The 23,323-nt window shown below is 48.8% G+C and overlaps 1 protein-coding gene across 2 annotated transcripts in view; it reads left to right on the top strand.

Moving 5' to 3' along the window:
- The first annotated feature begins 6,427 nt into the window (after positions 1 to 6,427).
- The window catches only part of NOTCH2 (notch receptor 2), an 84,767-nt gene continuing 67,871 nt past the window's right edge, over positions 6,428 to 23,323 (top strand). Inside the window, exons 1-2 of one of the 2 annotated variants that reach the window (XM_085586859.1) lie at positions 6,428 to 6,451; positions 15,868 to 15,949. In XM_085586859.1, the coding sequence (XP_085442985.1) occupies positions 15,879 to 15,949 (71 nt within the window). In that variant the 5' untranslated portion in view covers positions 6,428 to 6,451; positions 15,868 to 15,878. Of the gene's footprint in view, positions 6,563 to 15,867; positions 15,950 to 23,323 lie in introns of both variants that reach the window. The other variant, XM_021545971.4, reaches the window with a different exon arrangement.

Below are 23,323 nucleotides of genomic sequence, written 5' to 3'. Positions count from 1 at the left end.
CTCATCGTGTGAGCACAGAGGTGAAAAGCTGTCACTTTTGGCTGCTGACACCCCTCAGCTCAGGTCGGGGCACCCCTGGGTGTCTTTGTGCCACAGAGACAGGGGTGCTGTTTGGGACAGTGCCTGCTGCAGGGAACAGGGGCTGCGTAGCAGGGAATGGCTGAGTACCCCACTGCCCACTGGGGGGTTTACACAGCTGGCATGCCGGGTTTGGATGACGGGGGTTTTCTCCCTGAGTGAAAGAGCAGACAGGCAGCAAGAGCAGACAGGCTGAGCTGGTTCCCAGATGTTACCAAACCTGCCATGGGTGGGGCACGATTGGAGAGGAAGAGTGCAGCAGGATGGCAAAATCTGGCTGGGTGCTCCAGCCACCATGCCAAATATAAACCAGGTCTCACCGGCAGAGCCTGTGGCAGCTCCCTGCACTGGCACCACTCTGGGAGCAGGAGGGTTTTGGGTTCTGTGTTGACTTGGGCACCAGCTGTTTCTTCTGCTTTGAAGCAGCTCCTCGTACTTGTAAACCCCTCTTCTGAGTAGGTTTTGAGAAAGATGCAGTTCCAGCATCTTTTTGTCTGGGATCCCAGGGCAGTCTGGCCATAGATGGTTTCTGGAAGCTGTTTTGCCGTGGGTGAATGTCCCAGTGGTGTGGAAGGCTGTGCCTGCCAGAGCGCTCAACACCAGAGAAGTGCTTGGACAGCAGTGGCCAGGGTGCAGGGCTTGAAGTTCAGCCTTTGAACACCGTGGTCCTTGTTCTCCTTCCCTGTGTGGCCAATGTGAGCTGCCGCAGCTCTGGAGGGCTCTGAATCCCTCCAGGGCCAGGGAAGGATGTCCCATAGAGCCAGGCTGAGGAGCTCGGGAGGTCCCCTCTGCCCCTCACACTTTACTGTGTTGCCTCAATGTGACCTTTTGGAAAGGAGGATGTCGATTTTCTGCCACCAGAAATGAAGGCTTTTCTGGGGGCGGGGTGCTGGGCTGGCTGGCCAGGGACAGCTGACTGTGGGACCAGCCCTCCTCCGCTGCCCTGAGTCAGTGCCACATCCTGCCCCAGAGCACGCCCCAGCTGTGCCATCTCCCCTGTCCCCGGTGGCGCAGCTGTGTTGGTCATGAGCACTCGACAAGCCCCAGGGCAGGATTTGGGTCACCTGCCGAGCTCCTGACCCCTTCGGCGCTCTGCTCCTGTTGGTCACCCCAGACCTGAGCTCTCTGAGGGTCGCTGAGCATCCTGCACTGGGGAGAGGTGGGGTTTGACTTCACCGCAGATTCCCTCCTGCACTTCCTGCACAGCCTCTGGCCCGTCTGCCTAGATGTATTTCTGGCTCTGCTTTCGCTGGAGCAGCCATGCCACCTCCCCTCCTCAGTGTGTCCCCTTCTCCCACGCCTTGTGTACCGTGTGGGTGCCCTGCAGGGCTGCCCCGGGGTTTGCCCACAGCTCTGAGCCCTGCATAGCATCACACGGCTGCTCCCAGCTGCTGCATTCATGTCTGAGCTCACAAACCCGCCGCAGGGGATACAGCAGAAGCTGGGGAGTCCCTGCTCCCCGTGCCCACCCCAGCGGGGCTGTTGGACCCGGCTGCGAGGTCTCAGAGCTCATTCATGTCTGCATGCAGCAGCCCAGTGCAACTTTGAATCATGCCACAGAAAATCCCTTGTGGCTGAGCCCCAGCACTCTGCAGAGAGATGATAAACCTGTTTCCCCTGTCACTGCTTCTCCTCTATTTTGTCTTTTCCTCCCCGCTTCACCCCTGCAGCCCTGTGGGTGCTCTCTGGCCACCCCAGCACCCACTGCTTCCCCTGCACGCTGCCCATGCTCACTGCAAACGGGATTCCCCAGCCCCACTGTGGCACAGCACCCAGAACAAAAGTGCACCCTCCTCATGGGCCACAGCTGGGGCACCCCCAAATTGGCAGCAGGGACAGGATTTGCATAGAAGAGCAGAACAAAATGTGCTTGCAGGAGCTACAGCGACCCCAAATCCTATGCATTGGGACCTCCGTGGGTCCCTGCGGTGGCCGAGCCTGGGAACTCTGAGGTGTGTATGGCTCCTCAGGACCTTTCCTGGAGTTTCCTGCTCCCCCCTTCGTAGCCTAGAGCTCCTCACAGCTGCGATGGCATCTTGCCCCAGACACCCTCCTCGGGAGGGGAGGGAGCTCCCGAGGCCAGCGGGGACTGGGTGGCCTCTGGCACAGTTTGGCTGCAGAGCAGCCCGAGGCTCCTGCCCGGTGACAGGAGGGACATAATAGCATGTGTGGGGACTGAGGCCAGGCTCTGGGTCCCACAGCAGCGGGAGGAAGCCCCTATGCTGCTTTCCTGTGCCCTTACGGGTACGGGGAGCACAGCTGGTGCGGGCAGCGCCGCAGCAGGGCACCGGAGGGGTGGCTGGGCTGTGCGTGCACTGGGACAGGAGCGGGATTTGCCTGCTGCCGATCTCTGCTGTAGCTACCTAGAGGCTGCTCAAGGTCAAGAGAGGAGAGTTACAGAATTACAGATTCCCGTTTCTTCAGCCGGTACTGGACACAGACCCAAAAAAGGGAACCAATGATTGTGGTGAGCAGCTGCCCCTTCCCTGAGCCACGGCCATGCCGCTGTGCCAGCCGTCATTACAGCGCTGGCTGTGACCCGGAGGGTGACCACAAATCCCTATTTTGTTCCATTGCGTGCCCAAAGCCAGGGGCGTTTCGGGAGCTTAATGGCCACTCTGTAGGTCAGACCAACTTTGGTAAAAGCTTCGGAACTCCATCTGCAATTTAAATACTCCAGGGGCTGCTGAGAGCAGGCAGCTAAGGCAGAGGGTACAAATTCCCCTGGTGATTAGCAGCAGAAATGGAACAGGGAGCCCAGAGCATTCCTGCAGGGCTTGATGCAGGAATGCCTTTGCACTTCTCTGTTTCTTTTTAAGACGAGGGTGGCTGGCAGGTAAGGTAATCATGGCATAAGCCAAGTCATGTGGATATTAAGAGTTTGCAGATGAGCCACAGTACAAGCTATTTGCGGCACAGGCACAAGGCTGCCAGGCCTGAGGATTTTGTTGGAAGCCTCTCTCCCTCCTGCTTTTCTTAAACCTCTTGGCTGCTGACATCTTGTAACTATGAAGCAACCTTGGCTACCATTTTAACGTAGCTCCAGCTTTTCTGATCACAGAAGAGAAAGCTGGAACATATGCTCAAGCACATTTGTCCTAAGGACACCCAGATCAGGGGGATATGTGGGATAAAGGCAATGTTTATCTGGGACAACAGTGAAAACCAGGGATGCAAGGCAGACATTGGGATGTGGGCTGAGCTGAGGTCTGAATGCCTGAACCACCATCAATGTCACTGAAAATTACTGCAAGAAAACACAATTCTGAGCAAGCCAATACAAAGCTGTTGAATTCAGCAGTTCCTCCAAGGTGACAGACAGAGGACTGCCATGGTCCTCACTGACCAGGTACAGACACACAAAATGCATCTCAGAATGTTCAAATGCATTTTGCCTTCTGCGAGAGGAGCAGGGGTGAGCACTGCAGAGCCCCCAGCACATCTGTCTGGCAGAATTCCCTGGCTGGAGAGAAGTGAGACATTTGGGATCTGGGGAGATGCTGCCCTTGGGAGCTTGGTTTGTGAAAAGTGCATGGATCCTCTGTGGAGCCAAAATCATGGCAGAGTGAGACTCTGAGTGGAGTCACAGGGAGGGCCTGATCTCCCAGTCTTTGTCAGACAAAGTGCCAGGATTTCCCTAATTGCTGGGGCCGTTTGACAAACTCTGCTGTGGATATCCTAATCCCTCATCTGGCATTGCTTTCTGTGCCAGAGTGCACCCAGCCCTGTGCCAGGCACCCTGCCCGACCAGCAGCTGGGGCTTGGGTCCCTCACATGGATGAGACACTCTGTGGGCAAAGAGGGGCAAGGCATGTTCAGAAACCAGACGAAGCTGCAGGACACCTTGCCAGAGCTCTCCAGTTCCAGCGTCATCCTCTCTGGGTGGGAAACTGGGGCTGAGGTGGTGTGTGGTAGGACTGCACAAAGACGAAGCAATGCTGAAACACATCTCTAACTCCTCCATAAAGGATTTATCACTTAACGACAGGATCATGAGGATAATGGGGAGCTAATTGAGGAACGTATGTGTGGGGACACATAAGTGGGGCACCTGTCCCTGTCTCCTTTCTGCTCTGCTCTGTGCATTCGCTGCTGGCACAGGCAATTCAGCTTGCCAGGGCAGCTGAGAGAAGCTTGGCCCTCACTCACCTTCCCAGCAGCAAAATCCACTCTGGCCATCCAGATTCAGTCACTCCCAGCCTCCATCATGTAGAGGACCCACTAATGGCTCTGCTCTCACCCCTTTTATCTCCCCAACAGAGCTGTCATGGGACACTCTCCCCCATGAGCAGCTGAGTCCATGTGCACCATGAGGGCAGGGTCAGAGCAGAGAGAGAAGAGCAATCAGTAGGTTCCCCAGAGCTGCAGGAGGGAAGCAATGCCTTCTCTCTTCCTGGATTCTTCCCTGGATTCTCCCACTGAGCCTCAGCTGCCAGCTGGAGCTGCTTGCTCCCAAGAGCTGTGCCAGAGAGGCCGTGGATCCTGCCCCTGCTCTGGGGCTCGGAGGCTTGTGCTCAGGCCAAGTGAAACAAAGTGGAGGATGAGCCACTTCAAGGTCAGGGGTGATAAGTAATGATCAGCGCTGAGGGGAGCTGGAAATGGCAACTCTTAGTGAAACACCAGATTTACTCCTGAATTTGCATTCAGGAGAGCATCCCCAAACCCTTGTTGCTGTAGTCACATTCCCTGTCTGCCCCTCCTCAAAATCCCAGCTTGCCTTTGTCATCATTTTAACTTAAGTGCTGGTCAATGCCACCCACAATTGGATATGTGGGAGGTTTTGGGGCATACTGGGGGTCTGGCCTCCACCTCAGCAGATGAGGAGCTGCAGGGAGGGCAGTGGGCCAGGAGCAATCCCATGGAATGGCCATCATGGCTGTGAGGCACAACCACCTGCCCACGAGCAGCTGTTGGAGCAGCAACGGGAGGCTCTGGCAGCTGTGCAGGATGGATGGGGACTTGTCAAAGGGTTGCACTGGAATACCTGCAAAAATCATCATGGGGTTAGGGCCATGACTGTCCAGCCCCACACTTGGGAGGGACTCTGGGATCTGGAGAACGACAGGGGGAAAACAGTGAGGTTTATTCATTGCCCCTTTTCTCCCCCAGACCCGGTACAATCCTGCCTTCACGGGCCAGGATGCCGTGTCAGCACTGCACACAAAGGGCTCTCAGTCCTCTGGAGCCTGAGCCAGGGCAGAAGGATTTTTAACGCTTTAAATGATAGCTGAGGATTGGGAGGGATCTTGAAGCTGAATCCAGCTGCTGTCCTCCTGAGACCTCTTCCGTGGGAACACAGGTCTCCTCCCGGGCTTTTGCAGCAGGAGCAGCTGTGGGGGTGAGCCGTGGGGCAGTGAGCTTGTCCGTCTGCTCCAGAAGCTCCCCTGCTCGCTGGGGTGAGCCTCAGTGCCGAGGCTGGTTTTGGGTTTCCCATCCCGATGGGCACACTCCAGATCTGCTGCCTGCACCCACACTGAGCAAGGGGCAGTGCAGCGTGGCGGGTGGAGAGCCCCACTGTCCTCTCCTGGGGGTACCTGCCACCGCCACCGCGCTGGGCACAACGTGTCCTGCTGCCCTCACTCTCCACTCCCCCACCCTTGCTGCCATCCACTGCCGTCCCCACTGCCTCCCATCTTCCGTGATCCCCACGGTGCAGCCCCGCAGTCTCCATCGCCCTCATCGCCCCCATCCCGGGGACCATCCCTGGGTTCAGCCCCGTTCCCCCATTCCCCCATCCCCGGGTGCATCCCCGGCCCTATCCCGGGGGCCAGCCCCGGCTCCATCCCCGGCTCCATCCCGGCTCCATCCCCGCTCCATCCCCGCTCCATCCCGGCTCCATCCCGGCTCCATCCCCGCTCCATCCCCGCTCCATCCCGGCTCCATCCCCGCTCCATCCCCGCTCCATCCCGGCTCCATCCCCGCTCCATCCCCGCTCCAGCCCCGCTCCATCCCCGCTCCATCCCCGCTCCATCCCGGCTCCATCCCCGCTCCATCCCCGCTCCATCCCCGCTCCATCCCGGCTCCATCCCGGCTCCATCCCCGCTCCATCTCGGCTCCATCCCCGCTACATCCCGGCTCCATCCCGGCTCCATCCCCGCTCCATCCCCGCTCCATCCCCGCTCCATCCCGGCTCCATCCCGGCTCCATCCCGGCTCCATCCCCGCTCCATCCCCGCTCCATCCCGGCTCCATCCCGGCTCCATCCCCGCTCCAGCCCCGCTCCATCCCCGCTCCCGCCCGCTCGCCCCCCTCAGTCCCCGCGGCGCGGGCGCCCCCTGGCGGCGGCCGGGCGGGGCGGGGCGCGGCGGAGGAAGCGGGGGCGGCGCGCGCGCCGTGTCCCTCCGCGCGGGGCGCGCGCCCAGATCCCTCCGCCGAGCCCGTGGCGGCGGGAGCGGCCGTGGCCATGGCCCGCGGAGCGGGGCCCGCGCTCGCCGCGCTCCTCGCCCTGGGGCTGGCCGTGCTCCGCCGCGCCGAGCCCGCCGCCGGTGAGTGCCGGGGGACGCGGGGGGGAGGCTGCGGCGCGGCGCCGAGCGCGGGGCGGCGCGGGGGGGACCGGCCGCTGTCTGCCGCCGGGGAAGGGCAGCCGCGGCCGGGTGACATCGCGCGGGGGGCCCGGGGCCGCCGGCGCTTTGTGCGAGCGGCCCCCGAGGCGGGCGGGGGCGGCGGGCTGAGCCCCGCGGGAGCGGCGCTGCCCGGGGAGCCGCGGGAGCCGCCCCGGGCTGCCCGAGCGAGGGATGCGCTCGTCCCGGGCCGGGGCGGCCGCAGCGGGAGAAAGGGGCTTGCGCGCCCGTCGCTTCGCATACCTGCGCAGCGAACCTTTGTTGGGGACATTCCTGCACACACGGAGGGAATCTGCGTCTCCTCCTCCTCCCGCTAATCAGTCCAGGCGCGATAAAGCCATGTGTGCGCATCTGAGGGAAGTGCCGCTTTTTGTCACTGTTCCCCCTTGCATTATGTGCGAAGCTTGTCTGGAGCGCTGGTTCACAGCCATCACCGGGGGCTTCTGGTGAAGATCTCGTGGCATTTCCAGCAGCTCCTGCTCCCGGAGTGAAGCTTGTGCGCTCCTGCACCGCGTTAAAGCTACGGAGGACCAGCAGTCATTGATTGATTGCGTGCCTTCTCATTCCTTCTTTTCACTCTTGAGAGGCTAGATTGGTCGTCTTCTTCTTCACAAGATGACTTGTGAAGAGTGCAGCTATGGGAGAAACTATTAGTGGAAGTTGTTTAGGGATGAGCAAGCAAGACACTGGTATTTTCAGTACTTTTCTTGTTCAGTATGGTTTTGGAGTGGAAATTGTTGACTGCGGAATTTTGACCACTTCTTGCTGGTTTGGATGCAGAGTAGTTGGGTCAGTCAATCGGTCTGTTTTGACTTTGAAATGGTCAAATTAAAAATGGTCAGTATTTGTCTCCTGGGAGAAATGTTGTTGGGGTTTTTTTCCGGTAATCCCCCCTGAAAGCCGATTTAGTTTTGCTAATATGTTGCAAGAAGGTAGTTGGGGTTTAAAAAAAAAAAGGTGTTTCACAATTGTGTTTTGGCTAGGTTTGTTCAAAAGGAGAATTAAAGGGTCTTTCAGGGTTCTTAGAAACATGCTTTTGTGGTAGCATGGACTTGTGGTGCACAGGAGCACTGTCATTTCTGGAAATGGCTTATACAGTTCAGTGAGATGACAAAATACTAATTTTGCAAAGCCTAAATGTCGTGTCCACTTAGTGAAACTGTACTTCCATGCGAACAATTTAGCAGCTTATTGCTGGCCCTTTCCCTGAGGGGCTGAGAGAAGTAGCTGTGGCATCACCTGTTGTCACTTGCCTGGGTACGCATGCCTGAGGTGGTTGAGGTCCTCCCATGCTGCCGAAATTTTTTGCCCTTGTGGTTGAAATCTCTTCCTGGTGCTGAACAAAGGCTGGTCGGCAGAGGTGACAAATCCAGGCTGAAAGCGACTCTTGTTGTTGCGAGATACTGACCCGCATCTGGTCAGCATCACTCCCTGGGAGTGGGAGCCGTGCCTTGAATTAATGGGAAAGGGAAAGATGAAGTCACCGAAAGGGTATTTTCGGGTGCGTGTTCAACTGGCTTGATGCTCTTTTGCAAGAGAGGGCAGGTACCTGCTGTCAGCCCTCTTGGTCAATAAACGGGAGGCTCCTGGATGCACGGAGCGCTATGGTTTGGACTACTCAGCCTTGTCTCATCATGCAGGCCCCATGGTGCAGCAACTCGCTTTTCCAGTTTAGTTTTGCAAAGGGCTGCAGTTGAAGGTGCAGTAAGCTGGGGTGGGGCAGCAACACCTGCGCTTTTGGTGAGGGATACTTACCTGATAATTGCTGAGAACCATTCCTTTCTCTGCCGGGAAGGCAGAGGGATCCCGGTTGTCAAGCCCACCCTCATTACCCGCTGTCCTTAACTCTGGTGCTCTCTCTCTCACCAGGCTGCTGCTGCTGCCTACCAGCCCGTGTTTCTAACAGGTTACAATCCATTTTCAATCGGTGCTCTGCTGCCGTGGACTGCAGTTTGAGGTCTTTAGTATTCACCCAGTGAAATTTGGAGGACTTCAGATAACGCTGACAGTGCTGGTCTGCTTGATATGGATTTTTATGGGAGAGCAAGTTTGACTTCATTTTTTGAAGGTGTTGCTACCTATCAGATTTGTTCTTATCAAAGATGCTGATTTAGACTTTCAAATGGGAGGGTTATGAAAATCTGGCTAACTCACATCAGTTTCTGCAGGGCATCACTTAGTCAGATGATAAATACGTGAAGATCCTCCTGCTCATGTTCTCAGGACTTGAATCCTTGGGAAAGGAGGACTCGCGCCTCTGGTGGCATTTGGCATTTGAATCTCTTTCAGTGGATGGGTTGGGTTTTTGTCAACTTCCACAGCTACTTCCCCCCCCTATTTTTTAAAAATTATTTTCTGTTGTTGCACTAAGTGGGTGATTACCTTCAGTAGATCCTGTTTGGGTTCTTTCCTTTCCAAAATTGGTGTCTGTGCCATGAGAGAGAATGAGTGTCTGGTCTTTGAACCCAGGACAAGGAGTAGGTGAAAAAACAGAAGCAGGACTCTGGCAGCCTGTTTCTTCTGGGAATCTATTTTAGCATCAAAACCAAGCAGTTGCAATAGTAGCTCCAGGTATACCATCTTTTCCTTTGAGTTTGTACTCTTGGCTAATGACTCTTCAGTGGAGCATCCATACCATGATTATTGTCACCCTTCCTTTGGGACACCTTAGGGTAACATCATCCACATTGGGGGAAAAAGAGCTTTCCTAAGCACATGTTAAAAAGTCACTTTGTGGATTTTTTTAGGTCTTCAGTTTCTCCAAATTCATTTTGAAATCATCTCTCCAACAGAAGTTGAAGGCCTGTCTAGTAGAAATAGTGCTTATATCATTCTAAGCAGGGTCCTCCGAGATCTGCAGAAATAATCGTTCGTTCTGTTTAGAAAATAGTCTGTTCCTAGGGCACATGTCCTTTTTTTAGCCTGCCATGGGGATGAAAAAAGAGCTTTGTATCTCAAAATGGCACGGGTGCCTGCTGTTTGTCCCATGCAGCAAGCCTTCCTCTCGCCTCCCTGACATCACCCTGGCCAGCTGCAGAAGCGCTGCCCAGAGCAGGCGCTGGGATAACATTTCTGCACGGGCAGACATGCTCAGCGTTCACATTAATAAAGATTTAGTGCTGCAGAATGGCAGCAGGAACACTTGGGAGAAGAGGCGAGCATGGCTCCTGCCTGCCAGATTGCCATGGAAACACCAATACCTCTTCAGCTCTTTAATTGCCCTCCCTACATTTTTTTGTTGAAAACTTTTTTTTTTTTTCCCTCCTAACCGAGTGCTTTATCTCGCAGTTCTGGATTTTAGGTATTTTGGCTTTGTTTAGAAAACTGCAAATGGCGGAAGGCAGAGGACAGTAGCTGTGTGGGGAGATGGAGAACATGGTGACTGATTGTCTTTCAAACTGTGTTACAAGCTCATCCTAAATTCAGTATCTATTACAATGCGAGTTTTATCGATAGTTTTTCAGTGGCAGCAGTGTCACATGAACTGTAGCTGCATCTGATATAGATATTAGTGTTCCTGCAGCTTCCTGGGCCTGACACCCCAATGATGAAAGACTTCAACTCTACCTGTGAATCTACAGGAGGGTTCCCAGCTCTGTTCTTAGGGGCGTTAATTAGTAGTTTTTGCTGGTCCTAGGTGTTTGGAAGAGATATTTGAACCAGATGATGACAGGACATGGGGTTCTGCATGTCCAAGAGCTTCGTGTAGTCAGATTTGCTCTTGGCATTTTCAAATGAAAAAAAAAAAAAAACCAACCAAAAAACTGATTAATTTCTTCATGTTTACAGGCTTGTTCTTCTGAAATCCACTTAATTATTTTCTTTTCAAAGTTGTTTGCACTTGTCTAGAGCATTAGTGAAGGAAACCGGTTTAAATATTAAAGTTTTCTCTCCCGAAAGGTATAGGGTATTGGTTGAGTGCCTTCACACTTCTCTGAGCTCTGCTTTGCTTCTCAGCTGAGTCTTGCATTATCCAATTGATTTCAGGCTTTTGTGTGTAAAAACAGTGGAGATGTCTTACTCTGATTAAAGCAATTCACTTTACAGACTGTTTCCATGCCCTGTAGACAAGTTTTGTCTTTAACTACTACCCTCAGTGTGTGAAGTGTAAACTGGTCAGTTTGTTTAAATTCCCCAAATGTTAATGGTTTCTAAATCTGAGCTGAGTATAAGGCTTTACTGCTTTTTCACAGTAGGGATTTTTGCCAGTTTTCTTCCTTCCCCCTCCATGTGCCTGCTGTAGGATGATCTGTTCTTCAGAAAAAAAAAAAAAAAATAAAAAGCTATTTTCCTATTTTCAACTAGCTGGTATTTACTAGTGGTTTCTTCCCTGCTATATAATCTCACTGGCACTGTAATCTCTTGAGGTTAGTGAACAGCATAATTAGTCCTTTGTGGTTTTCCTCCAAAATTTGGTTATCTTTGGGTATTCTCCCCATATGTACAGTGCTGCTTACTCCTTACCAGCTCTTCCAACAGTTGTGTGTTGTGCTGCTGTGGAAGCATTTTGTCCCTTTCTGCACATGGAGGACCTTCCTACAGAATGTACCTCATGTTTCAGCATTAACTGCTTTTTTCACGCTCTGTTTTTCCTGAAGGGAATCAGCAGCTGTCTTTCTCTCCCTTGGAATTTGAGACCCCCTTGATTTGTTGTGTAACTGGTGTTTCTGGCCATGCTGATGGTTGTCCTCTGCAGAGCTGATCCACCTCTGACAAGCAGCCCTGAGCATGGGATTTTCCATGCCTCGTCTTGTGTTGCTGTTGTTTGAGGGCTCCAAATCCTTTTTCCTCCTCTCCCTTAATACATAATGGGTAGCACAGTTGAACTGACAGGCTGATTCTCATGAATCTCAATCAAGACAGAAAATTCACTGGCTGCATAAAGGTTATAGAAACTTGTTTTGTCCTTTACTTTCTGTCTTGTCTTAAAGGCGATTTTAGCTTGACTTTTTTCCTACGTTCAAGTAAGTTGTTTTCCACCCACTCCCACAAGAAAGCTTTTGAACCTATGGGCGAGCTTTAACCACATAGGACAAAGGGCTTGGTTCTGAGTTTCTATGAATATAATGAAACTTACGGACAGAAAGAGGAGAGAGGCACATGTAGTGTCCTCCTGAGGAGAAAGCTGTACCAGCAGCTCAGCTGTGTTCTCTGCCAGGACATCGCTCTCCCCTTATTTAAAGTAAAACCTCTGGTCAGAGCCTGCACCTTCTGAAATGCAGCATAAACAACCACAAAGCTACGGGAAATCAGCTTTGTAATGTCTCTTTCTCACAGCATTAATTGTTTTGGTGTTTTTCATACCTATTTCTGCTTGACTTTCTCTGAATTTGTGGGCAAGGAGATTATTGGCATTACTTTCCTTTGGGTAGTTTGAACAAAGCCCTTTCAGACTTGCTCTGGTTATGGCTCGAGTTCCCTATAGCAAAGTTCTCTCAAAAGCTGAACTCTGACACAACTTCTGATCTTAATCCTACACTATTTCTTTTAAATTTATAGCCAAGAAAATATTTGAATTTATAGTAGGCAGATGACGTATGGAAACCAAATCACAACATCCAGATAATCTTGGCATCATAAAGAACACTGAGGCAGAAACAAAACTTTTCTTTCCCCCCTAGATTTTAACTGTCTCTTTAGCCAAAAAGAAAAATCAAATCTAGGCATAATTGTGCCCCAGTTGTGAGCTTCAGATTTGGATGTTGAAATTCGCAGCATTCCCTGTAGTGTATCTTGTGCTTGTTTTACAGCGGTGGTTATCTGGTTTTCCCTCTGGCTTTGGAAAATAGTCTTGGTAGGATGTTAAACATCAGGGTAGAGTTTGCATTTCAGTACAGGCAAGGGTTGGTATGGACTCCAGGCTGGGCAGTATCACTTCAAGTGTTCCTCTTGCCTGCACTCAGGAGCCCTTTTTGAGAAGTCCTTCAACCTTGGCTGCTGTGACAGCAGGGAATTGGGTACTCCTTTCTGGAATGGCCTGCTCTCTCCAGCCTTTTGCAAACCAGAGAGTGTCCTCCCAATATCCCTGTAATATGCCTAAAATTCACAAAGCTAACCTGCCTTCTGGCAGGCTATGGCAAGCCCAGAAAGCCACCCAACAAGTCACCATTTCTGTTTGTGTTAAACACAGAAGAAAACTGTCAAAAGCAGCTGTCAGAGCCTTGACAGTGTGCTGATGCTGTCTATATATGGCTTCTGGAAAAGTGGCTTTATCTTTTCAAGGCAAGGCTGCCTTCTCTCATGCTGTACACACCAGAGTATTTCCAGTTCACACAGTGCATGTAGCAAAACAAACTTTTAATGCTGGCTGAGGTAGAAGGTAGTTTCTGGCACTTTTGACTCTTGATCTCAACATGGTAGAGTAGCAGAGAAGTAGCTTTTGAAGTGATTTGTGTTGAAATGCCTTGGTTTTGCATGTGTTGTGAAATTTTTATGAAAGATATAATGAAATACAGGAAGACAGTGCTTTGTGCACAGAAATGCTAATTTTACTGTGAGAACTGTAGTCTTCTATTTCCCTTGTGATTTTTTTTTTTTCCCGAAAGAAGTCACGTGACTCTTTAATATTATTTTAATATAGAATATGGTTACATTTACATTCACTTCAGCTGTAGTTGCATTTCAAAGTATTTCTATTTAGTCTAAAGCTGAAAAAGAAGTATTTTTGTATTTGTTTTCTTAGCTTCTTTCACTACTGAATTACTATAGACAAATATATCCTATTGTCTCTGTGAAAGAACTCTAAAGGCTGGTAGTAGTTTAATGACCTGCTGAACAGCAGTTCAAGGTGGGAATAATTTGTCAAAAACCACAGGAAAATTAATCATTACTTTGCTAAAGCCTCTCTGCTGTGTCTGTATTTGCCCTAGCAAACCAAGCTGGAATCCTTGGTTGGGATCCTTACTGTGACCCCGTCAGTCTCTCGTTCCCCTCTGTGTGGCTGTGCTGGAAGGTGTTTTTGGCCAAGTGCTGGTTAAGCTTTTACTATGCGGGTTACAAAATCAACTGGCTGCTCAGTTCTCCCTGGGGACGCGGGTACTCGACGAGATTACAAAATTGCGTTTGAAAGCACGAGCACAATAGAAATAATCCTCTGAGTATTTGCTTCACTGGCTCGACTGGTGTGAAAAGAATGGAAATTCGAGGTGGTGAGATGAGAATACGGAGGCTGGTTCCCCTCCTGTCCCTCTGAAGCGTGGCACCGCTCGCTTTAAGCCTCCTGGAGCAGGCTGGGCGGTGGGAGTCACTGGGATCGCGACACTTTCCCTCGGACACAGAGCAGTTTCTCTTGGACACGGCGTAACCGAGCCCTGCTAACTGGAGCTAATCTTGGCTGTGAAAACAAGCTGCTGCCGTGTTAGACAGCAGCAGATGAAGTTTGGAGTCAAAGCCGTGTGGACGTTGCGGTTAAATGGGATAGAAATTGTCAGACAGGTGCGAGTCAGCCGGAGTGTTCCTGCCCGCTGTGGGGGAATGCCATGCAAAATCCCTGTTAATATTTCTGTCGCTTAGTAACCCTGACCTCGGGGGTTATCTGAAAGGGGCTCAGAGTGGAATTTTGTTCATTTCCTGAGAGCTCTGCAGAAGCAGCGCCATCCAAGTGCCCCTTTTGCAGAAATCAAGTTAACAGCAGCAAGCATACTTGTATTGTGGGAAGCACTGAGAATTTTCCCGGGGATCTGGGTTGAATTTAACTGTATCTATAGGGATTGTGAGCGTGAAACGTTCCTATAGTGCCTCATAGTGCGTGTGACCTGTTAATGTGCTCCAGGGTCATTGAGAAATAACACTTCAAGCCCTGGACTGCAGAACCAGAGGCTGTTCCAAGCTGTCCAGTTGCTGGACTGAATTTGGTTGGTTTGCAGGGAGAGCTTAGTGGGACTGCTGTGTTAACTCTTCCAAGTCCCATTCCTTAGTCACCAGCATATCAACCTCAGTGATGGTTTGCACCAGTTTTCCCTGATATCCCGTGCTGAGTTTGTACAGAAAATTTAGCACCACTCTAGGAAAGGAAATCCATCCTTAAAGAAAAAGTGTGTGTGTGGGGGGGGCAGTCAATCCTCCAACAGCTGGCTGACAAGTGGGCAGTTTAGGTGGTTGGATATTATTGGTGACTTTAATTAAGGTTGGTTAAACACTTTCCCAAATGCAATAAGGTTATGGAAAGAGGGTCTGTAAAGGCATGGAAAGATGCGAGTTTGGGAGAGAGACAGAACTGGAAGCTGGGAAGAGCTTGTGACTTCTTGGTCTGTGGATAAGTTCAAGACAGGATCCAGCTGATCTGGTTCTGCGAGCTTTATCTTGTAGTTTGGTGCAATTCAAATGGCAGGCTGCGCTCTAAGTGGAATGGCTCAAGTTTTGTGGTTCCGAAGTGCCCTCTGCTCCTGCAGAGTTTCCATCCTTCTGGTCACTTTGGAGTGCTGCTTCGTGTCCCTGTGAAGGGAAAAGCACTTGCCAGAGCTGGAGGTTCCATCAGGACAGGCCTCACTAGAGCTTCCTGTAGACTTGGATAAAAACTGGCTGGCCTTAAGCTGTGCCATACTTAATGCCTTTTTAAAAACAGTAGCAAAAACGTCAAGTGTGAGTTACAGAGGATCTTCTTAGAAATACCACATTCTTTGCTGAAAGTTGTCAACTGCTCTGGTGTTTTCCATTTATTTGCAAGCATGATCCTGTCTGAAATCAGAGGGCCACAACAGTACATGTTGCAGCAAATTCTGGATTGCTGGTGACAATCAGCAGGTCAGCTCATGAGGGACAGATGCCCCTGTTTCACTGCCTGCTATCCCTAGAGACAATAAAAAAGAAGGAAAGGATTTGAGACAAAATATTCTGGAAGAAGGCTTAGGAGTAGCTGCTTTGTATTTAAGAGAATTTCAGTCCAGAATTTTGATCAGAAAGCAGTAACTGAGGACGCTTAACCCAAAGTACGCAGGTGCTGACACGAATGTCTTTGGAGCTTACTGAAATTACTACACACTTTGCTTTGAAAACCTACCTTCAAGAAATTCTGGAAAGATTTGGTTGCCTGATGAACAAATCAGTATTTGATTTCTCTTTCAGTCTGGCTCTTTTGATGCTGCCAGAGATGAAATTAAACTATGTGATAGTGTCTTTGTTTTTGTTCCAGTCTATAAAATTTTCATTCCCCAGAATACGCTAATGAAGCTTTGACTTGACATGTATTGTAGCTATGGGTTTGATGGTTGTTTTCTTTTCTTTTCTTTCAGCTCTGCAGTGTATGGATGACTCCAAGCCGTGTGTTAATGAGGGAAAGTGCATTCCATATCAAAATGGTACAGGATATTGCAAGTAAGTTGGTTTCATTTCTAATCAATTTAATTACCTATTTTCTTTCCTTCAGGGCCTTAACCAGAAAGGAAGTGTGATTTTTTTGAGATTTTCTTACTGGCTTCTTTCAGCATAACAGTTTTAGCACATTTGATGTTTCTTTATAATGCATTAGTTCTTGTGTGCCAGCTTTTTGTAATGTCAGAAATCTTTATAATGCATTAGTTCTTGTGTGTTAGCTTTTTCTAATGTAAGAAATCTTTATAATGCATTAGTTCTTGTGTGCCAACTTTTTGTAACGTAAGAAATCTGGGATTCTTGTTCAGCATTTGGGTTTGGATCTTGTCAGTTGGATTTCTTTGCTCTAGGTTGGGAACTGAGGCCAAATCCATCATAGAGGTAAACTCTGTACCTTGTTTCCAGACCCACAAGCTAAGTTGAAACTTGCTCTCCATCTTAATAACTCACCTTGCTTTATAGAACTCCGGCCTCAATTTAAATATTTTTGAGGTTTTTCAGAGCTATTTTGCACTCTGAAGTGTTCTAATTCCCTTCTACTGCTTGAGAGCAAGTAATACATGTGAGTTGCTAAAACACACTAACAACCCTCCCAACCAAACATCCACATTTGTTTACATTTTGTAAATAGATTTTGGTAAATGATGACACCCATCTTCACTTTGTTGCTGCATGGCAAGCTCATCAGCAGGAGCTTTGGCAGGGTGTTTGGTTATCTGGAGAACATCACATCTATTTAAATGCAGTTCACCTTTCAAACTGCAGTATTTAGATTTTTTTTTTTTTTTTAAATAAAGTGCTGTTTTTCCAAAAGATAAATCCTCTTTGTTTGGGCTAATTTATTACATCAGCAATAGTCAGATTATTTTCTAGAGGTTGTTTACTTCATAAGTTCAAGTTGTATCATTTTCTAGCATGCTAAGACATTATCTTAGTGCCAGCATTCTTTAAATGCTAGTCAATTTTCTCCTGTTGATTTGGCTTGGCTAACACAGAGCTATGCTCCTCACACTTCTTTGCACTTCCATCTTCCTAACCACAACCTTTAGTTCTCTATTAATGTGGTACATAGAGCTCAGTGTACTGAAATTGCACCTGTGGCACACAAAGGGAAAATCATAATCTAATTGGAGGTTCAAATCGATACCTGATGTGCAGAAAGGCCACAGAAAAGCAAATATGTAACTTGTTATTCCCTGGAAGTCTCTTTTAAAATTTCTGGCTCTTGCCTGGTTCCTAATATTTTCCTGTCCATGCTTTTATATTGATGTCACCTTAAAGGAGCTGCCCTTCTGAAAAGAGAGCAGGAACATTTCTTGCTTTTCACTTGTATTTTAAGACTGAAACAAGAAACAGGTGTCTTCTGTAGGTCTTTCTGATGTGTACTTAAGCATGTTAATCTGGAGCCAAAGTATGTAGGTTGCAATAAAGGTAATAAACAAGACTGGTATTGATGTTGGTGCTGCTTTTACCTTCCTCAGGACATTTTCTCCAACTTGCATGTTCCTCTTAACCACGTTTTAGCAATTGTTTTTTACAGCCTCTGTTGGTTCATCTGATTAATTTCTGCACTGTTTGTAGTGCAGTTTGGATCTTGACGCATTTCCCTCATTACAATGGCAGCTTTGACCAGTGTTACATTTTTTTAGCACGCATTTACTATAATAACGTTGCCTTCCTCCTTGTCGTGCAAAGTGTTCTTGCAAGGTTTTAAACCGACCCCTCCTTCAAGAAACAGCTCAGCTCCTTTGCAGGTGCCCTATTAACTGGAAACGCTAACAAAAACCTGTGTACAGAGATTAGTAAGTGTCTTTTAGTTCTGGCTGAAGAACACTTTTTTGCAGAAAGGAAGGAACAAAGTAGCAAAACCCACCTCAGTTGTGGAGTCTCTACCTTTAGCAAGCTGATTCTTAGCATCCTGTTTTGGTTTTAACTTTTTTTTTTTTTTCCTTTCCTGCACTATGAGGAACTCTGAATAGGGGAACTTTCTCTCCGGTTTAGTGACCTACATGACTTTCTGAATTTTTGATGGTTGTGAGAGTAGAAATGTTTTGCTCAGGAAATTGAATTTATTACTAAAGCCAGTGCCTTGGCTTCTAAGTCTGCAGAATCTCTCACTGATTAGCAGCATCTCCACCCCTTCCACTTTCTTAAAGTTATCTGCAGTACTTCCTTTGCTGGGTAATAAGTTATTATAACTGGCTCTCTTCCTCTTTCTGTATCTCCTCTTGGCTGAGTTGTTTGTTGTAGTGTGTGGTCGGGTCCTGTCAGTCTGGCTGTCTCCTAGGTGAACTGCTGAGGGAGAGCCTGCCTCAGCAATAACCAAAAGTGATAAGATGTGAGTAAGCACTGATAACAAAGCACCTAGTCTTGATGTTTGGCCCAGCAGTGGATGGCAGCATATTGCTGAAGCAGCTTCCTGTGAAGCTCCTGTAGCATCTACTCCGTTGAAAGAGAAATGTGCTTTCCAGCTAAGAAACATCCATGGTGGTGTATCTGGCATCTGTTATGGGAACAGTGATTGTGACCCCTGTAAGGAAGCTGGGGTTGGAGCTTTATCAGATTGCTCCTGTGAGTGCCCTTTAAGCAGCTCTGTTCCCCTGGTGACGCTGCTGGCCCATGGCTGTCATTCTGTGGCACTGCTCAATAAAGTTATGACCTCCTCTGACCTTGATTTTTATATTTAGAAAATTACACATTCCTGTGTTTGCATCTTCCGAAGACAGATTTTTTTTGTGTGTGAGAGCTCTTTTCTACATTCATTCAGTGAGTGTCACAGTGAGGATGCAGGCCTTATTCCACAGAATACATCTGTATCTGCAGCAGCACTGAAGAGCATCTGTCCTTCCATGCTTTCTTAGTCCTGCTTTGACAAAAGGCAGGCTCCTTTTGGAGCTTGGCTTTGCTTTGCATTGTGATGGGTAGGGTTTTTTTTCCCCTCAAAGCATCTCTAGGTAGCCTTTTACACTCTGCAGTGTCAAACATGAAGGAGCTTTCTTGTGTCCTCTCATATCCAAGGGGAAGCAGGATAACAGTTCCTCGTTGCTTAATGCTGATTGTGACCATCACAGCAAGGCAATTTCTTGTCTCTCTCCTGCTGGATGACTGGGAAGCAGTAGTGGGAAGGGTCCATGGGGCAGTGCAGTGAACTTGCAGTGTTTCTGCAGTTGCAGCAGGCTGGGGAGGAAGGTGTGGGCACAGGGAGCTGTTCCAAGGACAAGCAGAGCAGAGATTTTGGCATCACTGCCTGCTGTTTTCCGAGCACGAGGATCTGCTCCGCTGCAGGTGGATGCAGGATGGGCAGCGCCTCTGCTTGGAATGGGGCAGGACCCTTGAGCAGGGAGACTCTTAACTGATATCCCCATGTTCCACCAGCTGTGGCCTCTCCCAGCTTCCCACCCCAGCGGCAGGGAGCAGAAGCAAGACTGCCCCAGGGAGAGAAGCAGAAGTGGGAAGGGACTTGACATAGGAGTGCTGCAAGGCTTAGGAAGGAAACTGGGCCTTGCTGCTTCTTGTGCTTGGCAGGCTTTGAGGACTGATTTTTTGACCTTAGGATTGTTGCAATTTGTGTATCAAAAGGGATAGCTGTAGCTCTGTGAAACCAAGTGCTGCTTTAACACTGAGGTCTTCTGTTACTCCTGATGGTGTCAAAAACCTCAGAGCTGTGCTTGGTCAAGTGGGGACACTGGAGTGCCAAGAGGACAGTCTCCTGCAGCACATCCTTTCCTGCCCCACGCTGCCAGGGTTTGTACAGCTTTGTGTGCCTTTGTCTCTTCAGTGAGCAGTGCTTCTCTCACTGTGTGCTGAAGTTTATGCACCTTTTCCATGGCATGATACAGTTTCTGTGTCTTATGTGTAGACAGGCAACAGGAGGACCTCCAGAAAATGCTAAACTCAAAGCAGCAATGGCATGGCCATTAGGGGCTGGTATCTTAATTCTAGCTGCCAGTAACTTCAACTCCCTTGCAAGGTTTTTGAACTACTTTTCCTTCAAGATGGACCTTCCTAAATGAATTTTAACTTGGATTTAAGAGGACTTCTGGGGCTGAAGGCAAGATCCAAGACCTCAGAACTGCTTCTGAGACTGCAGCTGATATCTGCTTAGGATCTGTCTCGAGAGACTAATCACTCCTAGACTAGTGAATGGGGAATACCCATAGGAGACCTTGTAGCAGGATGAGGTCTGAGAGTTTTCCAGAAGAGGCTAAATGCAGAAGATGAGAAGCTGTCCCTTTCTGAGAATGGTCTGCCCTTTTCTGTTTCCTTCTGTCTCCTTTCAGAAGTTAAAGGAGACCCTTGAGACCAGGGCAGAGGAAAAAGGGGAGAGTACACGCACTGCTAGCCTAGATTCTGGGAACAGAGTAGTGATTTTCAGTCATAATTTTTTATTGTGAGTTACCTGTGTGCACCAAAAGCTCTTCAGAGCTCTGATGGGCAAGAAAATCTGAACTAAAGCGTGTCTGTTGGGACTGTGGCTGCTGTTGCTGCGTGGGGCACTGTGGAGTGGCTCTCTGCAGAGGCACTTTCTGTGGGCTGGGAACAATAGCTGTGTGCTGCTTTAAAGGCAGGGCAGGGAGGCCGTCCCATCCCACCGCTCGCATTCAAAGTATGACGCATAAATGGGCGCCTTGAGACATGGGAAGGAGCGTTTGTAAAGCTAACCAGAGAATCCTGTTCTCCCTCCTGAGAGGAGGTGTAGGTGTGGGAGTCAGAACCCGGGAGCCAGAGGGAAGTCTGGTTAAAATCTGTAACAGAATAGCTGGGACCCTTCTCGCCTTAGTCATCAGAGGGAATTTTTTCCCCTTTTCGATGAAGCATCTTCCAATCAAAGTGGAGGGAGTGTTGGGTTGGAGGGGGGAGAGGCAGGACTATGAGGAAATGCTTCCCTTCGCTTTTTAAATTAAAACCATCTGCTTTCTTCTGTGCATCTCCAGATGATATCATGGACCTGAGCAGAAAACTCCCATGAAAATCAAACATCTGGAAGTCTGGTTAAAATTGTCTATAAGGTGCATTTGAAGAGACTGTCTTATGAATATGCCCAGGCAGACATAGTACAGCAGATGAGGAAGTTTTTCCAACAGACCAGACATATTTTCCAGAAGTCTATTGAAAGCAGGAGAGAACTAACTTTTGGAAGGTAACTTTGGTGTAGTTGTGTTGCAGAAGAGCCAAAAGTACAGCTTTTGTAAGACTTCTACTTTGATTTGCAGCATGAGGTTGTTAGAATGAATGAAGCTCTCTGGATTTGTGGATACTTCAAATTTGGATAAATACCTTTGTTTTGTTTCTACGTCTCTTGTTTAGCTCCATGAGAGCCTGAGCTAAGGCAAACGCAGTCTGGGGCTGAAAAGCAGGAGGGGAAAAAAAAAAAAGAGGCTGAGCTCTAAAGTATTTGTGCTGGAAAGTAGCCCAGAGAGAGTAAAGGAGAAGCTTTAATTAGAAGCAGCTGCATAGCTGATGCAGCCCACAGGACATTTTCCCATTTCAAACTCTAGCTTTCAGAAATCATGATTTGAATTAAGTTGTATGTGAAATTTGTTCTTAAAAGATTAAATTCCTGTTGAAGTAGGCTAAGAGATCTCATGTGCTTCCAGAAAGTGCCAGAACAAACTTCATCTTCCTGTTTCTTTTTCTGAGTGTTAAATGGAAAACTGAGGAGAAACAGTGGCTTTTATTTGGAAAAGATTTGGTTTCCTGTTCTGATCATGTCATTTGGAGCTGACACAAGCTGCTACAATTTTAAGCTGCTCTGTAGACAAGTGGGGTTTTTTTCCTCTCCTAAAGAGAACTTAAAAGAGTGGGTTGGGATGAGAGCAGAGCAGGGGTGGTGGGAAGCTGGAGCTGCTGTTGAGTTTGATCATATCCTTTAAAAAAGTCTGGACTTAGATTGCGTATTTTCAGTGTTTGCCTCTGTTCTTAGAGAAACGATGTGGTGCCCAACATGAATCTGGAGCAAATATTTGCAGTTTTGTCTACACCAACGTTTAGAACTAATTTACTAGTATTTTGCCTAGAAATGTTTTTGACAGGAGACATGGTTGAAAATCTGGACTGTAGGTTTTTTGTTCTTTAACATTCAAAAAGGATTGCACTGAATTGCTGGAGGGCAAAATTGCATCACTCTGTGACCAAGCACTTCTCTGGGAGGAGAACAAAATGGTGGGTACAAGGGCCATGGATACCTGACCTACCATCTTTCCACAGGCAGGCATGTTCCTCTTGTCAAATAAAAAGAGCTCAAGTTAAAGAGGTTTTGCTGTTCCCTGTTGGGAGCGCTCCCCCATGTTTTTCTGATTAGCCTCAGAAGATAGCAGAACAAGCCCGGTCTTGGAGTGCTCTTCAACTTTGTACCAGAACATTTGTGTACAAAATGCTGTTTGTTTGTGGGTGATGGTTGTCTCAGAGCACATAGCTCAACTTTCCTTTTAATTCATACCAGCAATACTCTTAATCAGTGTTTAGGCTCCCTTCTCCCTTTTGTCTAGGGGCAACAGCCAAGTGCACCTTCCAGCATCCCCGAGTGTTAGGGATTGGAGAGAAGACATATTTGGGGGTTTATTTACTTGTGGACAAAACATGAGATGTTCCTCCAGGCTTTCTGGTTTGCTTTACAGCCATTCATTGAAAAAGCACTGTAGACTCTAGGACTGAAGTTTCAGCCACAACCATGGGCTGCACACTGGTGTCCAGAGACATGAGTTGGCAGTGGCTGCCCAGCAGAGGCAGAGCTCTGTGAGAGGCAGAGCTCTGTGAGAGGCAGAGCTCTCAGAGCTCCGTGCCGTGGGAGTGGAGCCGTGCTCCAGCTCCTGGCACAGCCATCCCTGCTGCCTGCCAGATCTCAGTGTGATCCAGCTCCTGCACAGCCCTGCTGTAGCCCGCTGGCGTTTGGCCTGCTTTCCAACCCAAAGCAAGGAGAGATTTTTGGATGTTAAAGGAAGCCTATAGCCCATGTGGTTTAGGCCCAGAATAGCCCAGGACTGCCTCTTGTGTGATGTGGCTGTGGCTGGCACTGACCCACAGCCTTGGGATGTTGCACTAAGGAGGAGGCACAGGAGGCAGAGGATATTCTGCATTGCTATTGTCTCAGGATTTGCTTTCTGTGACTTTATTAATTCTGCCTTGTCCTGCAAAATCTCTCCTTTCATGTCTGCTCTTGGGTATGAAGTTGAAAGTATTGAGGTATGGTGAAAGGAGCTTAATTTGGGTGCGGGCAATGGTAAATTACAATTATGCACGTATGACTTTCCTGCTTTAGACGGATGGCTAAAGCTAGTTAATAAATTTTAACATGAGAAAAAACAGTTGTGGTCATCTAGTAATGACCCCTTGCATAACTTGGATAATAACCTCTCTGAATAGCTTTGTTTGAACGAG

This window comes from Lonchura striata, chromosome 8 (assembly GCF_050655825.1).
Source record: "Lonchura striata isolate lonStrDom1 chromosome 8, ASM5065582v1, whole genome shotgun sequence".
NCBI classification, from domain to species: domain Eukaryota; kingdom Metazoa; phylum Chordata; class Aves; order Passeriformes; family Estrildidae; genus Lonchura; species Lonchura striata.
The sequence above is the reverse complement of the archived record's forward strand: the minus strand, read 5'-3'. Positions and strand labels throughout refer to the sequence as shown.